Here is a 12,825-nt window from a genome sequence, read left to right as displayed (position 1 = left end):
AAAAAACCCTCACTAACCCAAGCTTACTGTTCTGTATATTTCCTGTGCATCGTGTATTTGCCGTCCCTATGTCCTCTATTGTAAGTCGCTTTGGATAAAAGCGTCTGCCAAATGCAATGTAAAGTAATGTAATGTAATGTTGGGAAACTTGCCCTAATGTGTGAATGAGAGTGAGTGGTTGTTTATCTCTATGTCCCCCTGCGATTGACTGGTGGCCGGACCAGAGTGTACCCTGCCGGTTGCCCATGACATCTGGGATAGGCTCCAGCATCTCCTGCAGCCCCGAGTTTAAGATAAGCAGTAGATAATACATTTCCACCCCTTCTTTCATGATTTGGACTGAATAACAGTCAAGAAGTAATTGATGATAGAAAGGCCGATGGGCCGCAGCCTGCTGATTGATCCAGATTGAAATATTTTACATTTTTATTTCGTTCAGGTGCTCTAATATCTTTAATTAATCAAAAAGGTATTTCAAATATTCAACGTAATAATGGAAGTGTGTAGCTTATCTTCAGATTGTCATTAGTTTTTTTTTAGTTTAAATGATCAGCCGCTGCATCTTTAATGACCCTGCCCCCACAAATGTTTCTTCATTTATACCATAAGTGCAATATTATTTTTAATGCATTTCTTATTTATAAACTGGCTCTGCATGAGGGTTTAAGTGAAAGGCTGTTTTTAGACCTTTACATCTGCATTAAAGCCCAAATGCAACATTTATAAATCAATAGAGATGAATGCTTTTTTTTTTTTTACAAAACTTTATTAATTTCAATCTGAAACAGTCAGTAATAAAGCAAAGTCATTAAGTTAAAACCTTAAAAACCTGAATTACAACCATTAAACACATGCAAGTAATCTGTGCCACATCCTTATGCTCATTCACATAAACCCACACATGCGCACCTGTGATGTGTACAACACTTTTATACCAAATGGGTGGTTTTTTTTTTCTTCCTCTTTCTAACAAGTGATTTGGATTTTATTCCGTGACATTTAACTCTGTGAAGAACTTTCCAAACTCATCAAAAACCTTAAAGTACCTTGTGTATCTTCGTGGGGAAAAAAAGAAGTTTTAAGGTGGCAGACGTTCCTCCACATCTGAGGAAGGTCATGTGACAAAGATGAGAACATTTTGAAACACTGGTTTCAAGGTGATTGAACTTTGGCTTATAAAATGATCTCACGTTACAATTCTGCCCCTTACAAAAGACAGCAACTTAAAAAAAAAATTCTAGCGTTTTCAAGGCCCGATCCCTTTCAGGACAAGAACATGTCTTTTGGTTTTAATCCTTAATTGAATAAATGTCTCTTGACCCCTTAAATGTTTCCATATTGAATTGGAGTGTTTTGACTGAAACCTGCTGTCGGTAGAAAGTTTTTTGTCACTAAACTAACAGTTTAGTGTCCAAACATGGAGGGCATGGCGTGCTTCTACTGCTGATAGAAAACCTCACAACACAAAAGTCTCACATTTGTTCTGATTTTGACAGGGAGACCAGACTCTCTTGAGAAAACGCCAGACTTTCTCCAAATCCTTCAGAGAGGTGATGAAACAGATGCGGCTGAAGACGCCCCTTGTTCGTTTAGGAGTTTCAGATTTCTGAAGCCCCAGCTTCTTAATGAATTAAAAAAGTTATGAATAAATAAAGCAACCTCTACCTTTAAATCTTCCATCATCCTCATCACCTTCATTTTCTTAACCACAGTTCTATGTATCCATTTAAAAGGGAAAGTTCATCTGTATAGCACATTGAAACCACAATGGTTTTTGTTCCATTCAGGTTTAGAATAGAACAACACAGGGATTTCTGTGAAAAACCTGCTCCTGTCTGGCTCTAACATTGGATGAATGTGGGGTGGGGGTGTCAGACTTTGTCCTCCGCCTTGTTGTTGAGTCCCAGAGCCTGAACCACATCCAGACTGAGGCCGCTCTTCAGAGTTCTCCGCACTGGAACAGGGAAGAACAGGTCATATTGAATGGAACCGGTTCTCAAAGAAGGTCCAATGAATGATCATCTCGTGACAAATATGCAACTCTCTTGATGACTTTAATTGAGTATATAATGTCAAAAAAAAAAAATGAAGAAAATGTGACTTTTCTTCCAACCTCAGTGTGCTTCATGATTAGTAATGCTTGATCCAATTTGTACCATTTTAATGACAGTCAATCAAAAATTAAAATCAGAGACCATATTGAGATAAATTCCATCAGATGAGAAATCTAAGGTTTTTTAGGAGTCTGTTTACAAACTGTGTCCAAGGTAAAGCAACAAGCATTTGAAACTGAAAATAGCACCTGTACTAACATCTGGTCAAATTACCATCAAACATCACAGACAGAAATGCTGAACTCTTCCTGCCGAGGACCTAAACATGAGACATTCCTCCTGCTAAGGGGGTTCTGGTTCTTCGGTCCTGGACCAAATGTATCTGACCCTCAAACAGCAGCATCAGATTTTAAATGTCAGGTTGAAGTTAAACATCACAGAGGATTTAAACGGGAAGCGACAACACTGATAGGAGTGTTTAGGACACATGTCTGCTGTTGTTCCTTAACACAAGCTTGGAGAACCATCCACACAGTGTAACCTCCACAAACCACGAAGAGGACTTACACGACTTCCTGTTCAAGCGAGACCTCTTGCGTGTTTTGGGGCTGGACGGTCGGTCCGAGGGGTTCTGTGTCACAGATTTGACCAGCCGGTCCATGATCTCGTCTGTGGCGTCATCCTGTGAGCTGGTACCGTCTTCTTTGGCAGCAGAGAATTGAGATGGACTAACCCTTCCCAGACCTGGGGGGGACAAGGGAACAAGGTCAACCAGGACCAGGACTACATCAAGAAAAGGGATCAAACCCTGAGCTGGTGCATCTACTACAAACAGACACCACGTGGAGTTCTGGTTCAAAGAGGTGAATGGAAAGCAAGGATATTTTACTGTCTGAACTTGGTTGATACAGAAGTTTGTTTCAAATCCAATACACATACACAACAATTCTTGTCTGGTTTGTCTCAAAAGGATGCAGGAACTTCCCATTATGTAACTACTTACAGTATGTAACACCTGGCCCTGGGGGGCCAAATTTATTTAATTTGGGAATTGGACCTTAAGAGAACCCTGAACCTTGAATGTGGTGAACATGTGTAAAGGTAGGTGGGGTCAAACGTCACATTAGTCAAGGTCTTACTGCGAACGGCTCTGGAGCGCCTCAGGCCTCTCTGATCCACAGTCAGACTGTCGTTGCTGCTTATCAGCAGGTTCTTCATGTTCTCATGCTCCTCCTCCTGGCCAGCGTCCACCTCACCTGCTGTGGACACGGGGGAGGGGCTGTCCGGGCGAAACACCGCCCCTGAGAATTTCTCCGTCTGAGAGGACGATGATGGAGATTAGTTTACTTGAATAAAACCTCCCAGTTAATTGCACCATGTCTCACAAGGCTCAGTAGTAGGTACCTTTAATTTTCTTGCCACTTTGATTTCATGCAAAAATACAAATCTTTACCCGATCAAAAACTACAGGATTCAGAATTCAACAGACAGTTAGACGGAAATGAGATGTTGCCATACCTCAGTGATCATCTTGCCTCGGGTCTTTGTTCGCTCTCTGTGGGCGGCCCGTTTGCGTTTGAGCGTAAGGACTCGCTCTCGGGTGGTGCGGTACTCCAGGGAAAACTCACTGATGATGCGGCAGAAAGTGGTGACCTTGATGTCCCGCACAGATGACGAGGGCTGGCCCAGGTACAGCAGGAAAGAGTGGAACCTACAGACGACAGTAGTTCAGATCGTAGGTGAATAAAGGGGGGTCAAACAAAGGTTCTCAGGGTCGGGAGGAGATCAAGATAGCTGGGGTCACACTCCTCTGAGGTCAGCTGATATCAAATGCATTATAACACCAGCAGCAAGGTACTTCTTCAACTTTAATCAATTTTAAGTCATTTTAAATTCAAACATTCTGTGTCAAAACTGTTCTGGTGGGTCAAACAGGAATCAGAGGGTCAGACAGAAGCTCCACAGAAGATCAAAAAGTTCAATCAGGAGATCAGATGAAGGGTCAAACATGGGGTCCGGCTCGAGGTCACACGTGCAGCCAGAGGTCATCGCTGGGTCGACCTAGTCTAAAGTCACATGATTGTAAACATCTGAAATCTGAGTGCCTGTCTGTGTTTTTTCTGACCTGTTAACGACTCTTCGGTGGACGACCTTCAAGATGATGATCCTTTGCGTGCAGTCCTTCAGGAATTCAGTCATCTTGTTCTTTAGCACGGCTTTGGTCTCATGTTTGGCGACCACCTTCAGGTTATCCCATGATGCTTTGCAGCGTCTCTCCAGCTGTACCAGGTTCTCAGCAAGTAGGTCAAAGTCCACCTTTAACAATTGGCATAAAAGGAGCTGCTCTTAGCCATTTTAAAACCCTATTTATTGGATCATATTCAGTCTGTTAATTCAACCAGTAACAGCTCCATGCGGAGTTATTTGTGAAGTTCCACAAGTATGTTTTCATTGGATCACATATTTGATCACTAAAGCTAGAGGATACCGATCGTCTACCAAAAACATCCTTTCAGGATAGAATTACTTGGATGACGTGAACATTTTTTGGCCAGTAATCTGAAAAGAATACTGGCAAGAAGAAGTTTCCAACCCTGAACAACCATGGATTCCTTCGGTGCATCATGACTAAACAACAACCCAGATAATCTACCCCCTCACATGCCCAAAATAGCTCAATTTCTGTTTGAATCCCTACAGAGCTCACAGCTGCTTTTGGTCCTTTTCTTCTGAAATGAAATGATGGGCAGTTTCCCTTTTAGAACTACATACCTTATTACATACATTGATCTTTATGCGACAAAACTACTTATTAGATTGACAGTCACAAGCCACTATATCATGTGCATCTTTGCAAGAACTCATTGATGCAAATATCTATTCAGCCAATCACTTGGCATCTACTCAGCGTATTTAGGCCATGACCACCAGCTGAAATGCAAATCAAGACTTAGAGCGGGCAGGAAAGGTGTCTTTGAATGTGGCAAGGTCCTCTGTGCCAAGAGGGCTGTATTTTCTAGGTATTTCAGAAACTGCTGATCTAGTTTGATTTTCATCTCCGGGGTTTACAGAGAATGGTCTGCAAAAGAGAACATATTCAGCAGGTTGCATTCTCTCGGGAAAATGCCTTGGTGATGCCAAAAATCTTGAAGCAGATGGGTTATCGCACAGAAAGACTTCTGAAGTCTCTGAAGACAGAGGCTTCACCCCTGAGAGCACCAAACGGAGGCTAGAATTTGCTCGCCAAAATAAAAGACTGGTTATTCACTGTGTCTTGATTTCTGCTGTGGCCCCCAGAGGGTGGGTTCAGGACAAGGCATAAACACAATGGGGGCATGGATCCATCCAGCCTTGTATCTGCAGCTTAGGCGGATGGTGTAATTCTGTGTGCGTGTGTTTGGGGGGTATACTTTCAGCCCCTTATTACCAACTGAGCTTCTTTTAATTACCACAACCGGCCTGAGTGTTACTGCTGACCGTGCCCAAACTGAAAGACCACAGAGAACAGTCTTCTGATGGCTACTTTCTGCAGGATAACTGACCATCTTCCAAAGCTTGAATCATCTCTGATTGTTTTGCAGTCATGATACAGAGGCCACCACACTTAAACCTCCTCCACAGTCAGGGATTAACACAGTTCTGAAGGAAAAATTTGGTAAAACCCTTGTACTAGCAAGGGGTACATAAGTGGACGGTGAGTATACAGCTGTGTCTTTTTAAGTGTCCTTCACCAGGGCCAGATAATAAAACAAACATTGAATAAATAAATTAAATAAGGACAAAGTACCTTGGCGGAGCGTGTGACTGCAGGGATCTCAGAGTAGATGTCAGAGGATTCTGGGTAATTTTCTACCACTAGGTTGCATGTGTGATGCAGCAGAGACTGACGGTGGACCGTATCCTTAACTTCCACCACTTTCTCCAGGTAGTTAAGCTCAAAGCCTTTAGCCTACAAAAGACACACACACACCCGAGTTAGAAACAGGGTAATCGGCACAGGAGAAGAGATTAACTCTGTTTTCCCTCCAAACACAGATTACAGAATTCAGCCAGATTCAGATTCCGACCTGCAGGCTGTGTGTTTATGTCCTGGTCAGTTGTGGGTTAGAGATGATGATGCAGCAATAATGAGGAGATAAAATGAGATAACAGGTGAGAGAGTGTGTCTGTTCTCACGTTTGAGCTATTGAGGAAGTTTCCAATGGCAAGCAGCGTTGCCAGGATCCTCTTGAAGGTCTTATTTGACGCCAGCTGCTCCATGCCCAGCTTCAGATCAAACAGGGGCTCTGCAATCTCCTGCAGGGGGCGACATAAGCACAATATCAGCATTTGGTATGTTGGAGCCCTTGAGGATTGGGGCATAACATGTTGGACCCCCCTCTATCACAGGCAGAATACTGTGATATCTTACCTTCTCTAGAGACTCGTAGTTGACCTTAAAGGCCCAGAGCTGGAGGCGGGGGGTGAGGGCACTAATGGAAGCCAGGCTGAACAGGAATTGCTCTGCTGTCCCAAGAGGGACATCAGGATTGGCCAGCTGGGCCTCCTGGATCTTCTGCTTCTCCTCCTCCGTGGGAGTCATAGTCAGGATCTTCTGCTCAGGAAATACAGGTTGTAAGTTTGGTCCAAATGGTTAAGTAATTTTTTCAGTGTGCAATAAAAAACAGACACAGATCAAGTATTACTGGAAAGACCTACAAACAATCGGCGTAACAAGGCAACATCCTATCAGATACGGAACTTGTGATAGGACAACCAATCCTGCATACTAATAGGAATCTGCAGCTTCATGCTAAGCAATGTTCCCTCTAAGCTGCGAAACTGCACAATTGCGCACTGCTCGCACACTCTCAGCGCACAAGAAAACCTATCCAGTGCAGTGAGCACACTGCAAATGAATTAGATAAATACCATTTTTTTCTGTATCATTTTGCTGTGTAACAGGTGTCCAGCCAATCATACGATACGATGCAATTACACTACGCAGCCAATCACGGCACTGACCGTGTGTCACAATAATGACAGTGTGGTGGGATTAAGTGATGCTAATGCTAACCCCTTATCATGGTGAAATGAGCAGTGAATATCATACGTACAAATAGAAGAACAACCAGTGAAACTGGGTGAAATATTTTTCTTTTTCAAGTGAGAAAGGTCTGCTCTGCAAAACATGCAGCAAAGCTAAAGTAGTAAGCAAGTTTTCTGATGGAAAAATATAGACTAAATAGAAGCTATGACCCCAGGTGTGATGCCAATGTGTGGCCACAGCGTGCACATCTAATGTTCCTCACAGTGGTCCTCAGTGTGCTCAGCGAGGTTGTCTGTATGCCCAGACATATGAAAAATTAGGGGGAATATTGATGCTAAGACTAGGGAAATATGTAAACAGAAAATACAGTTTTTCTCAGAAAATGACAAAAGTGTTAATCTTTGAAGAAAATAAATAAACTTAAGATTGTTGAACTCTTCAGAGAGCCAATCAGAGGCCTTCAGTCTGGCTGACATCATGTCCCTACCTCGATTCCCTCCTTGCTCATGGCGAACTCATCAAAATTAAGAACGGCAGTCTTGATGACGTGGACAGCCGGCAGGACGGTCATTCCGATGTTGATGGCATTACTCCTCTTGGGGTCGAGAACCAGAATCTCAGACTTTTTCGTCTCCGGCCCCTTCTGAACATTAAGACAGGGAAGATAATAAAATGTCAAATATTCGTTTTAGAGAAGGCTTGGAATGCAAGTCCGTTTACTGAGTATGTTGCATCTCACCCATTTGGTAATGAATTCAGGCAATAAAGAAAAAAAAAAAATCATTGAGTTTGGCAGGATTACAAATAGATACTACATGTTTAGTGTTGATGCACTTTTTTCCCAGTGATAATAATTGCACCAGTAATTTTTTTAATTAATATTTTGAACTTGTTTACAGTCTGAAAGCATCTCGTCCTCATATTGTCATTCCTCCACTAATTTGGCACTGAATTGATCGCCTTCTCATCCACATATAACTCAAGCTGGAAAGTGCTTTGAGCAATTTGGTAAAAACAAATGTTTGATATTTAGCAAAAGATCAGTGTCAGAAGTAGTGATGAGTAAAAGAGTACGTGTTTGAAATGGAATTTACATCAAGGGAAATTTAAGTAATATATATGTGGTTACCTTGGCGACGGGCAATTCCTTGGCCTTGGACTCGAACAGATGCTCGAGTCGTGCAGTGTCCACGGCTACCTTGTCCAGCGACGCCCACACTGTTCCATGGCCGAACCGGCACTTCTTAGGCCCGTCGGCCTGTTTCAGCTCCTTCCAGAAGAGCTTCACGGTCTTCTTCTTCTTCTGTGCAGCTGTTGCACTGGGAGGAGATTGGGGGGTGCCTGGGGGAGGGAGAGGAGGGGGTGGAGGTGCAAGACCTCCAGGTGGTGGTGGGGGCGGAGGAGGCGGTGGCACAGTAAGGCCAACGCCAGGGGGAGGGGGAGGAGGAGGAGGTGGGGCACCAGATAAGAAAGCGGGCTTTGACTCAAAGGTGTCAGTATCTAACACGTCAATGTCCTCCTCATCAAGAAGGTCAGAGAAGTCCAGGTCTTTGATACGCAGTGCAGCGGCACTTGGCTGCAGTTGCTCCCAAGCATCAGCAGGGCATCCAGGCCCCAGTGGGGTCATCTGGGTGCTCTCTAAGCGACGGGCCGGGCTCTCCACATCCACGCTGTTCTGCTGCCGCAGCTGGTGAGACTAGTAGGATTCACAAGTACACATGTCCATAAAAAATTCAATTGAAAATGTCAGCTAATTAACATAACAACTAGTAGCACCTGTATTTGGTTGAATCAGCAGAATATTTCTTTGAGTCAAAAAACATAACAAGGCAGTCATATTGAAACAGAATAAATGAGGAGGTAAAATGTTCTAATTCTTCTATATACAGTTAAATTCTCAAGCAGATAGTTTTCTGTGATTTTCCATTTTCCAAGATTTTTTTGAAATTTGTTAAGTTTTCTTACAAAGTCCAATTGAACTATTAAGTGTCACGAAATAGATAATTGAGCTGAAAAAGCTAAAAAAAAATTAATATGACTTTTGAAGGAATAATTCTTATATACTACTGAGAGTAGAATAGAATATGTATAATATAAAATACAATATGAATTTCTTAAATAGTTATGAAGGTTCAGAGCACCAGTTTGACAGGTTTCTAAATTGCACATCAAAAAAAGGGAACTACACAAGGCAAATAAATGTGGAGTAAAAGAATGGAAATATATCCAATAAGAGCCATGTTCCGCCTTGTTCAAAAAATGGCAAATTAAGATTTTTCTGTTTTTTTAATTACATGAAATGTCAAAAAAAAAAATATATATAGACCTGCTGCTCTTCAGCCAGTCGTGACAGCGCCACTCGAGTGGAGCCTTCCAACCCCTCCAGCTCTGCCCTGCGGGAGGCACTGCTCTCACTAAGGGGGACAGGCTCCTCTGAGCGAGCTTTGAAGCTGGACAGCCGCTGCAAGACTCGACCTCCCAGCTCTGCAGACAAGAAAGAGAAGGAAATCCCATTTATTTGTCTTTTCTGACACTTAACATTCCCGGGGTCTGACAGTCAGATCAGGTCATTTCCACCTTTACCTTCAAATTAAAACAGCTATATTTTAACTTGTATTTTCAAAAATGAAAAAAAAAGAGATATGATCAAAATTAATTGTTTCCCACAAATGAAGAAGACCTTTGCCTTCATAACATCTCACCAGGCTGGAAGTGGCCTTCTTCTTCGCTGGTGTCAGAAGGAGCGGCAGGCGAGGTTTTGGAGAAGAGCATGTCCATCAGAAACTTCTTGTCATTAGATAATGTACTGCTGCCCTGACGCTGCAAAGACACTGACACACAAAGTACAGGTTGTGACACCAGTGACTGGGATCAGATTCTTCCATGGCACTTTTGTTGACGCAGTAATCAAATCACATTATTCGTCTGGAAACTGATCAGTTAGAGCACTAAACACGTCCACTGGCACTTTTACACATTCGTTCCCTCTAGGGATAGTGGGTACTGCCTCTTACCTGAGTCTTTGACTGCCTCAGAGTTGCTGGAGGTGACGGCTGAAACACATCATAACCAATTTGGGATGAATACATTTATCACTTTCACCAAGTGGCAGCTCATTGTGACTACTACTGTGTCTACTTTTACCATTTGCAGGCGGGTCTGCTCCAGACATGCCACTGTTGTCCGCCGCCTGTGGGCTCAGGGGAATGACTTCATCAGATGAAGACACGTGGGACTGACTGAGGCGTTTACTGCGTCTCTTCTTCTCCCACTGGGTTGCAGCAAGGCTGCGCAGGAAGGTGTCTCTAGGGGTAGAACAGATTAGTAAGTTAACATTTGGGGGAAGGTGTGATCTCTGTGAGTGGAACCAATCACCAACCATCAAACAATATCCACAAAGGAGGCACCTGCTCTGCATGAGCAAACTCAATCAAGGCCCAGCAATCAACAATCACAGAGAAACGACTTGGAGGTCTGAATTAATTTCAAGGTGATTTCTTGTACATTTAAATCCTTGGATTGGATTGTTTTGTGGTAATTTATTTCAATATTTTTAATTATTGATTGCATGTGTAATCATGATCTTTTCTCTCTCATTTTAACTACGAAAACAGCTCAATATGCTATTGAATTAGCCAAGCAGTACAGAAAATATTCCTCAATCTGAAGAAGAAATGTCTTTATTATCACATACAGTAGTGCAAAGAGCACAACATCAGCAAATTTGACCACTGTATTTAACCCATCATGGATGAACCATGAGCAGAAGGCAGCTAAGGAACAGCGCCAGGGGAGCAGTTAGGGGTTCAGTGTCTTGCTCATCAACACTTTTTATGAAAAAATTTTGTGCAACAAATTTTAGATTTTCTGAAAATATTTTATGTAATGTTTTCTCCATTTTATTTCTCTGTGGCTAACTTTCAGATTATTCTCAGTGTTTTTAACTAATTTTCAATACCTAAATTTAAGTTGGTCCTTCTTACTTCCAGGATTTTTTTTCTTCCTACTTTCCTAAATTAGCTTTGAAAGAAATTCCATGAACTTGTTTGGGAAAACAAGAAAAATACTCCATCCAAGTAGAGATCCAGAGAGATATCAAGGCAGACAAAAACATTCATTTATCAGGCTTGTTGCAGCGGATGGAGAGAAACACAGCTTGTTCTTTACTTATAACTGTGTGTCAGGTGAGTTTGTTATACTGGTGGACTCAACCCATGATCAGCTTCACGAAAGGAAGACCAGCAGGTGTTTCCCTCCATCACAAAGACCACATGACACAGAGACAACCAATCAACTGATGACCACTGATTTCAGAAATCACAGCAAACCAACACCATCGATCAACACCAAACAACCAGCCCCATTAACGACCCAAAGATCCTTCATCTCCGCCACGCACACTGACACGCATCAGATTGGTAGTCCTCTCCAGCTCCCATCATGCAGTGGGGCTGCAGCAATACTTACTCAAACCTCCTCAGAACCGGCTTGTCTGGGTTTGCACTACAGTCATTGGAGCTGCTGAAACAAATGTGCACGCGCACACAGAAACACATAAACTCTGAGAGTCCTGCTCTAACCTGATGTCTGTCCCTGTAGGAAGTCACAATGTCACATCAATCAATATGATGTCAGAGGCGTACTTTACTGTGAATGTAACCAATCAGAGCCTCCCAAACAGCAGGTACACAGTATCTGTCAAGACGCAGCGGTGTGTGTGTGTGTATGTGTGTGTGTGTGTGTGGATGTGGTTGAATTTGTTTTTCTGAGCATGTCTGGTCATTAACACTATCATTCAGTTGCCACAGGAAGGATATGAATTTGCATAAATGTAACTGCAATTCAATTATTAACATAAAAAACAAGATTTCACTCTTGCTTTTTACATCGGGTTCTATTTCTCTCTGAAGAAATAGAATAGTTGCAATGTCATCAAGTTTTGTACTTGACCTCAAGGATGTGACACTTCAGTTAGTGAAAAGTCCTGGAGGGACAGAGTCACAGAGCGAGGCTGTTACCATGGCTACGCACAGCTGGACTTGGAGCATCAATGGACACAGCCAAATCACACAACCACGCACACTCTTTCTACCAGACCAGTAGATGGCGACAAGTTCTATTGGAGATCATGGACCATCAATATCAGCGAGGAAAAACACAGACAAGTTTTTTTTCACTGAAGTCAAAGAAAAGTGTAGTGTTGCTCCAACTTCAAAAACGGTTAAGTTTCCCTCTAGATGGTTTATTGGGTTTGTTTTTTTCACGGCCATGTTCACTCTGAAAATTCCAAGGATACTGTTTAGTTTAATATTCATGATTTTGAATTGGTGATTTTAGTATTATCTTATGGTACAGGAAATACAGGTGATTAACTATAGAATAAGGTGTTAGCATGTTAACTAAGCCATTTCTTATAAGTTTATAAGGACCATAGCCTCACAGGCTTATTTTAATTTTTTTTCAAATTGAGCCAAATTACCATGAAAAAAGAAAAAAAACTAGGGATAATTTTACCAACAGCAGTGAGATGTTCACTGACACTTTGTGAATGTAGAATGTTCTAGAGGTTTTCGAAAAATGAAGCCATCGTAGGTGAACAATTACTTCCTTCTAGGCACTTTATTACGCCGATGGAAATGGGAAACTCGTACAGGATAGACTAGAAAAAACAGAGTGGAGCGGGGAAACCAAGCGGTGAAGCCAGATACGAATAATTAATCAAAAAACTATCATGACCAGACT

The 12,825-nt window shown here is 42.3% G+C and overlaps 1 protein-coding gene across 6 annotated transcripts in view; it reads right to left on the bottom strand.

The window, feature by feature from the left end:
* Window positions 1-744: 744 nt before the first annotated feature.
* fhod1 (formin homology 2 domain containing 1) overlaps window positions 745-12,825 on the bottom strand; it is a 39,754-nt gene continuing 27,673 nt past the window's right edge. For 2 of the 6 annotated variants that reach the window (XM_086143767.1, XM_086143771.1), the window contains 15 exons: window positions 11,551-11,604; window positions 10,228-10,388; window positions 10,098-10,136; window positions 9,786-9,914; window positions 9,410-9,567; window positions 8,213-8,779; window positions 7,571-7,726; window positions 6,466-6,648; window positions 6,231-6,350; window positions 5,842-6,003; window positions 4,180-4,370; window positions 3,573-3,765; window positions 3,194-3,371; window positions 2,622-2,798; window positions 745-1,954 (listed from right to left, as the gene is read on the bottom strand). In XM_086143767.1, the coding sequence (XP_085999893.1) occupies window positions 1,872-1,954; window positions 2,622-2,798; window positions 3,194-3,371; window positions 3,573-3,765; window positions 4,180-4,370; window positions 5,842-6,003; window positions 6,231-6,350; window positions 6,466-6,648; window positions 7,571-7,726; window positions 8,213-8,779; window positions 9,410-9,567; window positions 9,786-9,914; window positions 10,098-10,136; window positions 10,228-10,388; window positions 11,551-11,604 (2,551 nt within the window). In that variant the 3' untranslated portion in view covers window positions 745-1,871. The remainder of the gene's footprint in view (window positions 1,955-2,621; window positions 2,799-3,193; window positions 3,372-3,572; window positions 3,766-4,179; window positions 4,371-5,841; window positions 6,004-6,230; window positions 6,351-6,465; window positions 6,649-7,570; window positions 7,727-8,212; window positions 8,780-9,409; window positions 9,568-9,785; window positions 9,915-10,097; window positions 10,137-10,227; window positions 10,389-11,550; window positions 11,605-12,825) is intronic. The other 4 variants (XM_086143768.1, XM_086143772.1, XM_086143769.1 and 1 more) reach the window with 3 other exon arrangements.

The sequence above is a fragment of the Fistularia commersonii genome, chromosome 3 (genome assembly GCF_037954325.1).
Source record: "Fistularia commersonii isolate RoL2024-O1a breed Wild chromosome 3, RoL_Fcom_v1.0, whole genome shotgun sequence".
Taxonomy (NCBI): Eukaryota; Metazoa; Chordata; class Actinopteri; order Syngnathiformes; family Fistulariidae; genus Fistularia; species Fistularia commersonii.
Note: the sequence above shows the minus strand (reverse complement) of the source record. Positions and strands in the feature narration are given on the sequence as shown.